The sequence below is a fragment of the Panthera uncia genome, chromosome A2, assembly GCF_023721935.1.
Source record: "Panthera uncia isolate 11264 chromosome A2, Puncia_PCG_1.0, whole genome shotgun sequence".
Lineage (NCBI taxonomy): Eukaryota > Metazoa > Chordata > Mammalia > Carnivora > Felidae > Panthera > Panthera uncia.
In genome coordinates this window covers 108,668,584-108,682,939 of record NC_064816.1, presented here as the reverse complement: position 1 = coordinate 108,682,939, position 14,356 = coordinate 108,668,584, and the positions used below count along the sequence as shown (strand labels likewise).

At 37.1% G+C, this 14,356-nt stretch overlaps 1 protein-coding gene across 1 annotated transcript in view; it reads right to left on the bottom strand.

The window, feature by feature from the left end:
- Positions 1-14,356, bottom strand: part of ABCB5 (ATP binding cassette subfamily B member 5) — a 110,616-nt gene that overhangs the window by 66,893 nt on the left and 29,367 nt on the right. The window contains exon 13 of the mRNA XM_049641600.1: positions 10,917-11,087. Within this exon, the coding sequence (XP_049497557.1) occupies positions 10,917-11,087 (171 nt within the window). The remainder of the gene's footprint in view (positions 1-10,916; positions 11,088-14,356) is intronic.

Genomic DNA, 14,356 nt, shown 5'->3' with positions numbered 1-14,356 from the left:
ACCAGTCTGACTATGGCCCCAGGGCTGGGCTGGGGGCAGACATCAGGTCTGACTGCGGCCCCGCCCACCAACTCCAGTTATACACCACAGCACAGGGGAAGTGCCCTGCAGGTCCGCACCACTCCAGGGACTATCCAAAATGACCAAACGGAAGAATTCCCCTCAGAAGAATCTCCAGGAAATAACAACCACTAATGAACCGATCAAAAACGATTTAAACAAAATAACAGAAAGTGAATTTAGAATAATAGTCATAAAATTAATCGCTGGGCTTGAAAACAGTATAAAGGACAGCAGAGAATCTATTGCTACAGAGATCAAGGGACTAAGGAACAACCAGGAGGAGCTAAAAAATGCTATCAATGAGCTGCAAAATAAAATGGAGACAGCCACGGTTCGGATTGAAGAGGCAGAGGAGAGAACAGGTGAACTAGAAGATAAAATTATGGAAAAAGAAGCAGCTGAGAAAAAGAGAGATAAAAAAATCCAGGATTATCAGGGGAAAATTAGAGAACTAAGTGATGCACTAAAGAGAAATAATATACACATAATTGGTATTCCAGATGAGGAAGAGAGAGGGAAAGGGGCTGAAGGGGTACTTGAAGAAATAATGGCTGAGAACTTCCCTGATCTGGGGAAGGAAAAAGGCATTGGAATCCAAGAGGCACAGAAAACTCCCTTCAGACGTAACTTGAATCGATCTTCTGCACGACATATCATAGTGAAACTGGCAAAATACAAGGATAAAGAGAAAATTCTGAAAGCAGCTAGAGATTAACGTGCTCTAACATATAAAGGGAGACCTATAAGACTCGTGACCAATCTCTACCGAAACTTGGCAGGCCAGAAAGGAATGACAGGAGATCTTCAATGTGATGAACAGAAAAAAAAATATGCAGCCGAGAATCCTTTACCCAGCAAGTTTGTCATTTAGAATAGAAGGAGAGATAAAGGTCTTCCCAAACAAATAAAAATTGAAGGAATTTGTCACCACTAAACCAGCCCTACAAGAGATCCTAAGGGGGATCCTGTGAGACAAAGTACCAGAGACATCGCTACAAGCATGAAACCTATGGACATCACAATGACTCTAAACCCATATCTTTCTATAATAACACTGAATGTAAATGGACTAAATGCGCCAACCAAAAGACATAGGGTATCAGAATGGATAAAAAAACAAGACCCATCTATTTGCTGTCTACAGGAGACTCATTTTAGACCTGAGGACACCTTCAGGTTGAGAGTGAGGGGATGGAGAACTATTTATCATGTTACTGGAAGTCAAAAGAAAGCTGGAGTAGCCATACTTATATCAGACAAACTAGACTTTAAATTAAAGGCTGTAACAAGAGATGAAGAAGGGCATTATATAATAATTACAGGGTCTATCCATCAGGAAGAGCTAACAATTATAAATGTCTATGCACCGAATACAGGAGCCCCCAAATATATAAAACAATTACTCACAAACATAAGCAACCTTATTGATAAGAATGTGGTAATTGCAGGGGACTTTAACACCCCACTTACAGAAATGGATAGATCATCTAGACACACGGTCAGTAAAGAAACAAGGGCCCTGAATGATACATTGGATCAGATGGACTTGACAGATATATTTAGAATTCTGCATCCCAAAGCAACAGAATATACTTTCTTCTCGAGTGGACATGGAACATTCTCCAAGATAGATCACAAAACAGCCCTTCATAAGTATACAAGAATTGAAATCATACCATGCATACTTTCAGACCACAATGCTATGAAGCTTGAAATCAACCACAGGAAAAAGTCTGGAAAACCTCCAAAAGCATGGAGGTTAAAGAACACCCTACTAAAGAATGAATGGGTCAACCAGGCAATTAGAGAAGAAATTAAAAAATATATGGAAACAAATGAAAATGAAAATACAACAATCCAAACGCTTTGGGATGCAGCGAAGGCAGTCCTGAGAGGAAAATACATCGCAATCCAGGCCTATCTCAAGAAACAAGAAAAATCCCAAATACAAAATCTAACAGCACACCTAAAGGAAGTAGAAGCAGAACAGCAAAGACAGCCTAAACCCAGCAGAAGAAGAGAAATAATAAAGATCAGACCAGAAATAAACAATATAGAATCTAAAAAAACTGTAGAGCAGATCAATGAAACCAAGAGTTGGTTTTTTGAAAAAATAAACAAAATTGATAAACCTCTAGCCAGGCTTCTCAAAAAGAAAAGAAAGATGACCCAAATAGATAAAATCATGAATGAAAATGGAATTATTACAACCAATCCCTCAGAGATACAAGCAATTATTAGGGAATACTATGAAAAATTATATGCCAACAAACTGGACAACCTGGAAGAAATGGACAAATTCCTAAACACCCACACACTTCCAAAACTCAATCAGGAGGAAATAGAAAGTTTGTACAGACCCATAACCAGCGAAGAAATTGAATCAGTTATCAAAAATCTCCCAACAAATAAGAGTCCAGGACCAGATGGCTTCCCAGGGGAGTTCTACCAGACGTTTAAAGCAGAGATAATACCTATCCTTCTCAAGGTATTCCAAAAAATAGAAAGGGAAGGAAAACTTCCAGACTCATTCTATGAAGCCAGTATTACTTTGATTCCTAAACCAGACAGAGACCCAGTAAAAAAAGGGAACTAGAGGCCAATATCCCTGATGAATATGGATGCAAAAATTCTCAATAAGATACTAGCAAATCGAATTCAACAGCATATAAAAAGAATTATTCACCATGATCAAGTGGGATTCATTCCTGGGATGCAGGGCTGGTTCAACATTCACAAATCAATCAACGTGATAGATCACATTAATAAAAGAAAAGATAAGAACCATATGACCCTGTCAATCAATGCAGAAAAGGCCTTTGACAAAATCCAGCAAACTTTCTTAATAAAAACCCTCGAGAAAGTCGGGATAGAAGGAACATACTTAAAGATCATAAAAGCCATTTATGAAAAGCTCACAGCTAACATCATCCTCAATGGGGAAAAACTGAGAGCTTTTTCCCTGAGATCAGGAACACGACAGGGATGCCCACTCTCACCGCTGTTGTTTAACATAGTGTTGGAAGTTCTAGCATCAGCAATCAGACAACAAAAGGAAATCAAAGGCATCAAAATTGGCAAAGATGAAGTTAAGCTTTCACTTTTTGTAGATGACATGATACTATACATGGAAAATCCGATAGACTCTACCAAAAGTCTGCTAGAACTGATACATGAATTCAGCAAAGTTCCAGGGTACAAAATCAGTGTACCAAAATCAGTTGCATTCTTATATACTAATAATGAAGCAACACAAAGACAAATAAAGAAACTGTTCCCATTCACAACTGCACCAAGAAGCGTAAAATACCTAGGAATAAATCTAACCAAAGATGTAAAAGATCTGTATGCTGAAAACTATAGAAAGCTCATGAAGGAAATTGAAGAAGATATAAAGAAATGGAAAGACATTCCGTGCTCATGGATTGGAAGAATAAATTTTGTCAAAATGTCAATACTACCCAAAGCTATCTACACATTCAATGCAATCCCAATCAAAATTGTACCAACATTCTTCTCGAAACTAGAACAAGCAATCCTAAAATTCATATGGAACCACAAAAGGCCCCGAATAGCCAAAGTAATTTTGAAGAAGAAGACCAAAGCAGGAGGCATCACAATCCCAGACTTTAGCCTCTACTACAAAGCTGTCATCATCAAGACAGCATGGTATTGGCACAAAAACAGACACATAAACCAATGGAATAGAATAGAAACCCCAGAACTAGACCCAGAAATGTATGGCCAACTCATCTTTGACAAAGCAGGAAAGAACATCCAATGGAAAAAAGACAGTCTCTTTAACAAATGGTGCTGGGAGAATTGGACAGCAACATGCAGAAGGTTGAAACTAGACCACTTTCTCACACCATTCACAAAAATAAACTCAAAATGCATAAAGGACCTGAATGTGAGACAGGAAACCATCAAAACCTTAGAGGAGAAAGCAGGAAAAGACCTCTCTGACCTCAGCCGTAGCAATTTCTTACCCGACACATCCCCAAAGGCAAGGGAGTTATAAGCAAAAATGAACTACTGGGGCCTTATGAAGATAAAAAGCTTCTGCACAGCAAAGGAAACAACCAACAAAACTAAAAGGCAACCAATGGAATGGGAAAAGATATTTGCAAATGACATATCGGACAAAGGGCTAGTATCCAAAATCTATAAAGAACTCACCAAATTCCACACCTGAAAAACAACCCAGTGAAGAAATGGGCAGAAAACATGAACAGACACTTCTCTAAAGAAGACATCTGGGTGGCCAACAGGCACATGAAAAGATGCTCAATGTCGCTCCTCATCAGGGAAATACAAATCAAAACCACACTCAGGTATCACCTCACGCCAGTCAGAGTGGCCAAAATGAACAAATCAGGAGACTATAGATGCTGGAGAGGATGTGGAGAAACGGGAACCCTCTTGCACTATTGGTGGGAATGCAAATTGGTGCAGCCACTCTGGAAAAAGTGTGGAGGTTCCTCAAAAAATTAAAGATAGACTTACCCTATGACCCAGCAATAGCACTGCTAGGAATTTACCCGAGGGATACAGGAGTGCTGATGCATAGGGGCACTTGTACCCCAATGTTTATAGCAGCACTCTCAACAATAGCCAAATTATGGAAAGAGCCTAAATGTCCATCAACTGATGAATGGATAAAGAAATGGTGGTTTATATACACAATGGAGTACTACGTGCCAATGAGAAAGAATGAAATATGGCCCTTTGTAGCAACGTGGATGGAACTGGAGAGTGTTATGCTAAGTGAAACAAGCCATACAGAGAAAGACAGATACCATATGTTTTCACTCTTATGTGGATCCTGAGAAACTTAACAGAAACCCATGGGGGAGGGGAAGGAAAAAAAAAAGGAGGTTAGAGTGGGACAGAGCCAAAGCATAAGAGACTCTTAAAAACTGAGAACAAACTGAGGGTTGATGGGGGGTGGGAGGGAGGGGAGGGTGGGTGATGGGTATTGAGGAGGGCACCTTTTGGGATGAGCACTGGGTGTTGTATGGAAACCAATTTGACAATAAATTTCTTATATTGAAAAAAAAAAACCACCCTTGTATAATGGAAAAATATTTTACCATATGTTTGAGGCTTTTCTTGTATTTTTTTAAGACTCTGAAATTTCCTGCTAACTAATAATGATTTAAATCCATTCGTGAAAGAAAAACCCACTAGCTACAAATACAATAGGATCAAAATAAGAGGCTTAAGGGACAAAAGTGAGTCTATTACAAGCCTACGTGGGATCCTCAATTTCAGTGGGGTATGGTTTGAGTTTCTTTCCCAACGAGGCAATATGGTTTTAGAAAAAGGATAGTGTTTTTTTTTCTTTTAATTCTGGTAAAATATACATAACATGAGATTTATCATTCTAGTCATTTTTAAGGGTAGGGTTCTCCTGGATCAGAGAGGCCAATTCCTTCTGTGTCACTATTATTTTATACTCAGACTTATATTGCTATTCTTTTTTTTTAGTGGTAAAATAATCATAACATAAACTTTTAACCAGTTTCAACCATTTTAAAGTGTACAATTTAGTGGCATTAAGTACATTCATATTTTTGTGTAATCATCACTACTATCTAACTCCAGAACTTTTTCTTCATCCTGTGCTGAAATTCTATACCACTCTGAACCATAACTTCCCATTTCCCCCTTTCCTTAGCCCCGGTAACATCCAATGTACTTTCTGTCTATGAATATGACTATTCTAGGTATCTCATATAAGTGTAATCACATAATATTTGTCCTTTTGCATCTGTCTTATTTTAGTTAGCATAATATCTCTAAGGTTTTCCATGTAGCACGTGTCAGAATTTCCTTCCTTTTTAATATTGAATACTATGACACTGTACACACACATAATGTGTTTATTTATCTGTCAAAGAACATTTGGGTTGTTTCTAACTTTTGGCTATTGTGAATGATGCTGCTGTGAACTCTAGTATACAAATATATGTTTGAGTTCCTTCTTGCAATTTTGTTTGGTATATACCCAGAAGTGGAATTGCTGGATTATGGTAATACTATCCTTAAGAAGAGGCTAGTTTTGAAGAATGATCCAGTTTCAGATTTAGCTTAAATCCCTAGCAGATGCATAATCTTGGGGAATATAGCATGGTGGTTATGTGAATGAGCTCAAGAAATGTGTCTGGGTCCACATCCTGGCTTCACTGTTGCCTAGCTGTTATTCGGCCTGTCTGTGCTTCAATGTGCAAATCTGTGTAATAGGAAAATAAGTGTTCTGATCTCACTGGGTTCGTATAAGGATTAGCTATTATCACCCATTTGTTCCTTTATTATGCCTGCAATAATGACTCAAGAATGGCTTTAGAGGGGATCCATGAACCTCTCAATCTTTTAGGTAAATTTTTGTGTACAAGAGCATTTGTAGATTTTTCTGAAAAAGTTAGTGGTTTATTTTTCCCTTTCTTAGATTCTTAGATGGGGCCCTGATCCATCAAAGGGGGAGAAGCACTGCCCTAAAATAAATTAGTGGTCTATAATTTAACACCAAGCCTAACAAATGTGAGCTTGATTAGGCAGGCTTATAAAATGTTCCATGATGCTTTTAGGATGAGATAGTCTCTATGCTACCTTTGTTCTTCTGGCTAAATTCCAGCCAAGGAAATCCCCTTGCAGAAATTCCCTTTCTGTTCTCAACTATTATCATGTTGCTACACATGGTTTTGAAAAGAAAGAAAAAAAACCAAAAGAAAGAAAAAGAGAAAGGAAAAGAAAGAAGAAAAAATTGAATAAATCCCTAATTTCATATATAAAAAGTAAAATATTTAATTGTCATAGACGCACCAAAATGTGTAATAATTAACCTACCTTTGGATAACCACTTGTTTGGGCTTAACTTAATAAAGTAGCCCACAGCTTAATGCAGCATACCAATTTTCTTATTGTTCAATTTTTCAAGTTATATAAGTATGTTAAGATCCTCTGAGGAAGATCAACGGGATGCATCATAGTGAGAAAGAGCAGTAATGATAAAGAAAAGCCCATGAAGCCTGCAACAAAGCAGCTCTATCTCTTTAAAGAATAAAACTGTGATGGAAACCCTTCCCTCATAATTAGCAAAGGGTCTTTTTAAAGGTTCTCCATTGATGTGGTGTAGCTGAACCTCCCTTAATAATAATTATGCCTAGATTAGCATACCACTTTTAACATCTCAGAGTGTTCACAGGCTTTATCCCAAAGTCAGTGTGGGCTTCCTCTGCTTCCACAGGGGCCTACAGGTCTTTACTGCCATGCCTTCTGTACTGGGACAGAATAGAAACCTGCTGCATTGGCATGCTGGGTCCAAACCAGTAGCAGAGTGGTACCACATAGTCTGTGGCATAAATCTTTATCCACTGACACTTGATCCTCCTCATGAATAAGATAAGTGAAGCAAAACTAGTTTGCAGTAAGTCTAACTTAAGAATTCCAGAAAAGAGAACTTTAGACCTTGGAACTATTCTGTATCAAACTCATCCAAAATGCATTTAACAAATGCTTACTGGCTGTCTAAGGACCAGGCCTCATTCTAGTGCTGGGGACACTGCAGTTAACCAATCAAAGCCTTTGCCACTAGTGAGTTTACATTCCAGTAGGGGAACAGAGACAATAAAATAAACAAATACATACACAGTATGAGAGCTGATAAGAAGTACTATGGCATGTTTAAGGAGCAGCAAATGTGGAGGAGAATGATGGGGTGTGAGGTTCCAGGAGCTTAGAGACTGATTCCATAGAACCTTGTCACTTACTGTAAAGATTTTTTTTTTAAGCTTATTTGTTTGTTTGTTTAGAGAGTGAGTGCGAGCACACTTGCATGCATGCAGGGCAGGGGCAGAGAGAGAATCCCAAGCAGGCTCCTGACACAGACCCATGCAGGGCTCAATCTCACCATGAAATCCTGACCTGAGCTGAAATCAAGAGTTGGACGCTTAACCCACTGAGCCACCTAGGTGCCTGGTAAGGAATTTGGTATTTACTTAGAGTGAAGAGTGAGTTAAAAAGCCACTGGAGGATCAGATTTACATTTTAGTGGCATCACTTGACTGATGCGATAAAAACAGATTGATTGGGCATGGGCTGAAGCAGTTGCAATATTCCAAGTGAGGAGGGGAGCCTGGGGGGCTCAGTCAGTTGAGCGTCCGACTTTGGCTCAGGTCATGATCTCACAGTTCCTGAGTTTAAGCCCCGCGTTGGGCTGACTGCTGTGCGCAGAGCCTGCTTCAGAAGCTCTGTGCCCTCTCTCTCTGTCCCTCCCTCTCTTGTGCTCTCTCTCTCAAAAATAAATAAATGTTAAAAAAAAATCCAACTGAGGACAAGAGTGATAGTTCCCTTATGCTCATTTTAGTCAAAACCTACCTTCTGCTCCAGGAAACTACTGATTTGATTTCTTTTTAAAAATCACTATAGATTAGTTTTAGTGGTTCTAGAACTCAATATAAGTGGAAGACAATGGGGGTAATGGAGAGGAGGGGTGGGAAGGAACAAGTGAAGGCTGGGCATGGAGGGGGTGGATACAGCATTCACCAATAAGAAGAGATATATTTTATTGTTCCCTCTTTGTTCATTTTGTAGTTTGGAAGATATTTTGAGCTGGAACTGTTAACTGCTGTGGGTTAGGCCATATCATGCAGCAGGTCTGAGAGTTCTTAGACGAGCAGAAATGAGATGTGCTGTGTGCCCTACCCTCCTTAGGTAGGAACCTCTCCAAAGGTTTGATTCCACAATCGCCCTCTGTGTGGAATGTACAGAGGACTCTCAGGGCACTGGAGCTTTCATTACCTGGCCTTTTTTGAACTCTCCTCTTTGCTATGACTCACTTTCCAATAAACTGATGCATATATAATTAATTCCGTTTATTGTGCTACTTGTCACCCCTTTGTTACCATTTACCTTCATCCCATAAAAGACCAGCAAAGCAAACTTAAAGCAGTTTCACACCTATATGTCTCTACAATGTCAATAATTCTCTCACCTTTAAAAAGTGAAAAATAATAAGAGTAAATACATTTTTAAAAACTTAAATTCCCTCATAATTCTGCCACACAACTGCTGGTATTTTCATATATGTTGTCTTCATTTTTGTGCACATGCACACCTATTATATATAATTGTAATCATAGTTTACAAACGATTTGTGTTCTTCTGTTTTTATCATGATACAGATTTAATTTTAACCATTAGTAAAAAGAAAACTTTTATTAGTTTATTATGTCACTAAGCAACTACTTTAAAAGTCTGAACAAGTTCTGATCACCTGAAGTGATTAACACATTGGTTGAAAAGATAATGGACACTTAGACTTTAACAACTCTGGAACCTATTGCAATGTTTTTAAATATCTTATATATATGTCAATTGTATCTCAAGAAAATGAAAGAAAAATCTTATGTAAGTTAAAAGATGGTTGGTTATATTAAGTGTAATAATTTTTTGGTACATTCAAGCCCTAAGTAACTAAGCATCACCATTACCGAATACAATTTGAGTGCATTCTGTAGAGCCCAGTCCCAGTTACTAAATTTAAAAAAATGAAAAAAGCATCAGCCATACCCTTGAGGGAATCATTGTTTCTTTTCCACTAAAATTAACCAAACTGGTAAAGTATCTACAATAAACATGGACTTTCATATCACTTCCTTACTTTATGGAAATAAGAAATATCATGAACAACAGGTGGCACTCTCATTGTGGGATGAAAACAAGGGTAAAAACATATACAATTTAATTTGCAAGTTTATAATAGTAACTAACAGATTATTCAATAAGCAGTGGGCACTCTGGCTGCCAGTATCCATTTCTGGTTGCACAAAGTTAGTATTTAACAAGAAAAGTCTGTAATTTTCTTAGACACAAAAACACAACACGTTTTCAAACAAGTTCAAAGTAATTTGTGTCATTAAGCCTTCTGAAAGGTTTGAAGGCCATGACTGATTGACTGATTTTTTAAAGAGAGAGAAAGAGAGAGAAAGAGAGAGAGAGAGAGAATGTATGCAAGTGGAGCAGAGGGGCAGAGGGAGAAAGAGAGAGAATCTCAAGCAGGCTCCATGCTCAGTGCAGAGCCCAACACAGGGCTTGATCTCATGACCATGGGATCATGACCTGAGCCAAAATCAAGAGTTAGATGCTTAACCTACTGAGCCAGCCAGGCATCCCTGAAGGCCATGATTTAAAAGAGGCGTTGGCCATTGAAAAAAATATTCATGGTTTTTCATGTCACTGCCACCAACTACTGTCCCAAATGCAATGCAGTTTCATAAAGGACCATCACTGTATTGAAGTCCTGAAGCAAGTCAGTAGCATGCAGTAAGCAGGAGGTTAGTATGAAGTTAGAGGGCCAAGGGCTCTTACAGGAGAATGATTCAAGGGTAGGGCAAACCACACTGTATGCTTCCACCCTGGAGGTGAAATTAAGTTAAAATGATTATTTTGGGGTTGCCCTAAAGAGGAAAAGTGGTCAGAGAAGAGAATCCTACAGGTGTGTATGCAAGAGGCTAAGAATGGATGTGGTTATAACTGTGATAGTGGTAGTGGTATGGGGTTACTATGGGGAGGTGTAAAGTGTAGACCATTGGAAAGGAAGTATATATGGGATGACTGCGTGGATATCAGCCCTGTATGTTTTTAGCACCAACTATAGCATCTTCTTCTTTCATCCAAATCACTTCCTATAACTATCATGTATAAGTTTTTACAAGGGTGAACATTCTGCATCAATACCTTAAAGAGGGCTCTGAACTCAAGAAATAATCCAGTGCAGAGCCATACTTTCTTGTATTTAAAAACAATGTTGAGCCAGGAATATGGAAATAAGAAATGATCTGCTCACTTACCTTCTCCAATGCAGCTTGAACAACTGATTCACTTTCTGTATCTAGGGCAGATGTAGCCTCATCTAAGATCAGGATCTTTGGGTTTCTAACTAAAGCTCGAGCAATTGCGATTCTCTGTTTCTGTCCTCCACTCATTTGTGCTCCTTTTTCTCCTACCAAGGTATTAAATTTCTAATGAAAAATAGGAAAGAGCACAGAAACAGAAGGCAGCATGATCAAATTATTAGAATAGGCAATGGCAGGCAATAACAGTTGTGTTTTAATACCACCTTAACCACTACTTCAGCCTGGCTGCTTTTGACCTTTGAGTTGTCCTTTGTGAAAACAAACAACTGTTGGAAAAAAAAGAGTTCAATAAAGAGACGACCAAAGGAAAATTTGGCTAGGACTAAAAGAAATGAGAATGTATGATAGTTAAGGATTTTTAGGGAGATTAATAATATTTGAACCAATCTTGAAAGTTTTTAAAGACAATTTAAAATGTACTGGTATCTTTAAAAGAACTGCTGTAATACAAACACATTCTTAACTATCTGAAATGTTTAACAGCAATTTAATATATTATTCACAATTTCCTTCCTGGATATTCTGAAAAAAGGTATGAAAAGATTAATGCAAAACAAACTTCTCAAAATTTTTTTCAGTCTTGGGACACTTTTGGACCTTTTATTTCTTTTACTTTTTATTTTTTGGGATATACCTCTTTAACAAATGAGATATTTGAGGTTGGAGGTAATTTCTAGAACTAATGAAGCATAGTTGTAATATTGTATTGGGTTAGGTCCATGACCCAAAGCTCATTTCTTCAAGGATATAAATTTAAATAGTTTTCTAAACCTTTGATTTCTAGAGTTTGACCTTTACATTAAAAAAAAAACACATGGGGCACCTGGGTGGCTCAGTCGGTAAGCCTCCAACTTCGGCTCAGGTCATGATCTCACGGTTCATGAGTTTGAGCCTTGCATTGGGCTCTGTGCTGACAGCTCAGAGCCTGGAGTCTGTTTCGGATTCTGTGTCTGCCTCTCTCTCTGGCCCTCCCCTGCTCGTGTTCTGTCTCTCTTTCTTTTTCTCTTTCTCTCTCAAAAATAAATAAACATTAAAAAAATTAAAAAAAAAAAAAAAGAATTGGTTTGTTGATATCCACAAAATAGCTTTCTGAGATTTTGATTGGAATTGCACTGAATCTATAGATCAAGTTGGGAAGAACTAACATCTGGCAATACTGAGTTTTTCTTTCCATGAACATGGAATAGCACTGCATTTTAAAAATTCTTCTTTGATTTCATTCTTAATATAGATCTTGTACATATTCTTAGATTTATACCTAAGTAATTCATTTTTTGGATGTTAATGTAAATGGCATTGTGCTTTTAATGTCAGATTCCACTTGTTCATTGCATATATATAGGAAAATGATTGATTTTTGTATATTAACTGTGTATCCTGGAGCTTTGCTATAATTGCAGTGGGTATTTTTTGGTCTGTCTTCTTTTACTTAGTATAATAGTTTTCAGATTCATTCATATTGTGTGTATCAGCAATTCACTCCTATTTATTTCTGAGTAGTGCTTCACACAATGTGAATCTACCTTAAGCTACCAACTTCAGCAAAAACAAATAAAAACACAAAAAAACCAAAGAGCTCAGTTAATTCTGATTTTCAGTTAACAGTGAATACTTTTCTTAGTGCAGGTATATTTCATACAATATTTGGGATATACTTATGATAAAATTATTCATTGTTTATCTGAAATTCAAAATGAACTGAAATCTTGTATTTTATCCAACAACTTTATATCAGTTGCAATTTATCTATTCAGCTGCTGCTGAACATTTGCATTATTTCCAATTTTTGAATATTATGAATAAAGCTGCTATGAACATTCATGTACAGAATGTTCTTGTGGTCACATTTTCATTTCTTTTGGAAAAATATGTGGGAATAGAATGCTGAGTCATAAATGTATTATAAGGTTATTATGTTAACACTATAATAAAGTGTCAAATTTCTTTCTAAAATGACTGTACCAATTTCACTTTATTCAGAATGAATAAGAGATCTAATTGATTTACATTCTCATCAGAAGTTATTATTGCTTTTATTTTTAATTTTGGCCATTCTAACAAGTATGAAATGGTATCTCATTGTGGTTTTACTTCACATTTGCCTGGTGACTAATAATGCTGAATATTTTTCTTTTTTCTTTTTTTTTTTTTGAATATTTTTCATTGGTATATTGTCCACTTCTTTGTGTGTGTGAAACGAAATGTCTGTTCAAGTTTTTGTCCATTTTTCTGTTTTATTATTGTGTTTGTTATAAGAGTTCTGTATATATTCTGAGTGCATGTCCTTTGTCAGACCTGTGTATTGTAAATATTTTCTTTCACTCTGTGTTTGGCCTTTTTACTTTCTAAATAGTGTCTTTTAAAAGGTTTTGATTTCAATAAGGTTCAGTTTATCATTTTTTAAATAGTAAATGCTTTTCTACCTAAGAAAAGCTACCTTGGCTTGGTTAAATCAAGGTCACAAATGTTTTTCATTTAAGTTTTTGTTTTTGAAGTTTGATAGTTTCAGTTTTTATATTTGATTTAAGATCCATGCCACATTAATATGTATACATGGTATGAGGGAAGGGTCACATTTTATTTGTTTTTCCAGAAGGATATCCAATTTTCCCAGCACCATTTGTTGAAAAGACTTTCCTTTCTCCCAACAAATTAACAATGGCCTTGTCAAAAATCATTTCACTAGATATGTGTGGGTCTATTTCTGGACTCTATTTTTTCCATTGATCTACATTGTGCCATTTCCACTTTCTTAATGCTGTCTTAAAATTATATATCGTAGGTCTTCCAGCTTTGCTGGGTTTTTTTCGTAACTGTTTTGTCTATTTTTAGTCCTTTAAATTTTCAAACAAATTTTGGAATTAGCAGGTTGATTTCTAGACACAAAAAAGACTTCTGGGATTTTGATTGATATAGCATAAAATTTATCAATTTTGGAAAAACATGTATCTTTAAAAATACTGAATTTCTAAATCAATGAATAAGTTATACTCTATTTAGATCTTTAATTTCTTTCAGCAATGTTTCATAATTTTTATACAGAAGATTTACACCTTACATAACATTTAGTCTATTTTAATATTTTTTGATGCTATTGTAAATGCCACTTTTTGAGAGAGAGAGAGAGAGAGAGAGAGGGAGAGAGAGAGAGGGAGAGAGAGAGAGAGAGAGGGAGAGAGAGAGAGAGAGAGAGAGAGAGAGTAGGGGAAGGGCAGAGGGAGAGAGAGAATATTAAGCAGGCCCCATGCTCAGTGCAGAGCCTGACATGGGGCTTGATACCATGACCCTGGGATCATGACCTGAGCCGAAATGAGGAGTGGATACTCAACTAACTAAGCCACCCAGGTGCTCTGTAGATGACGCTTTTAATTTTG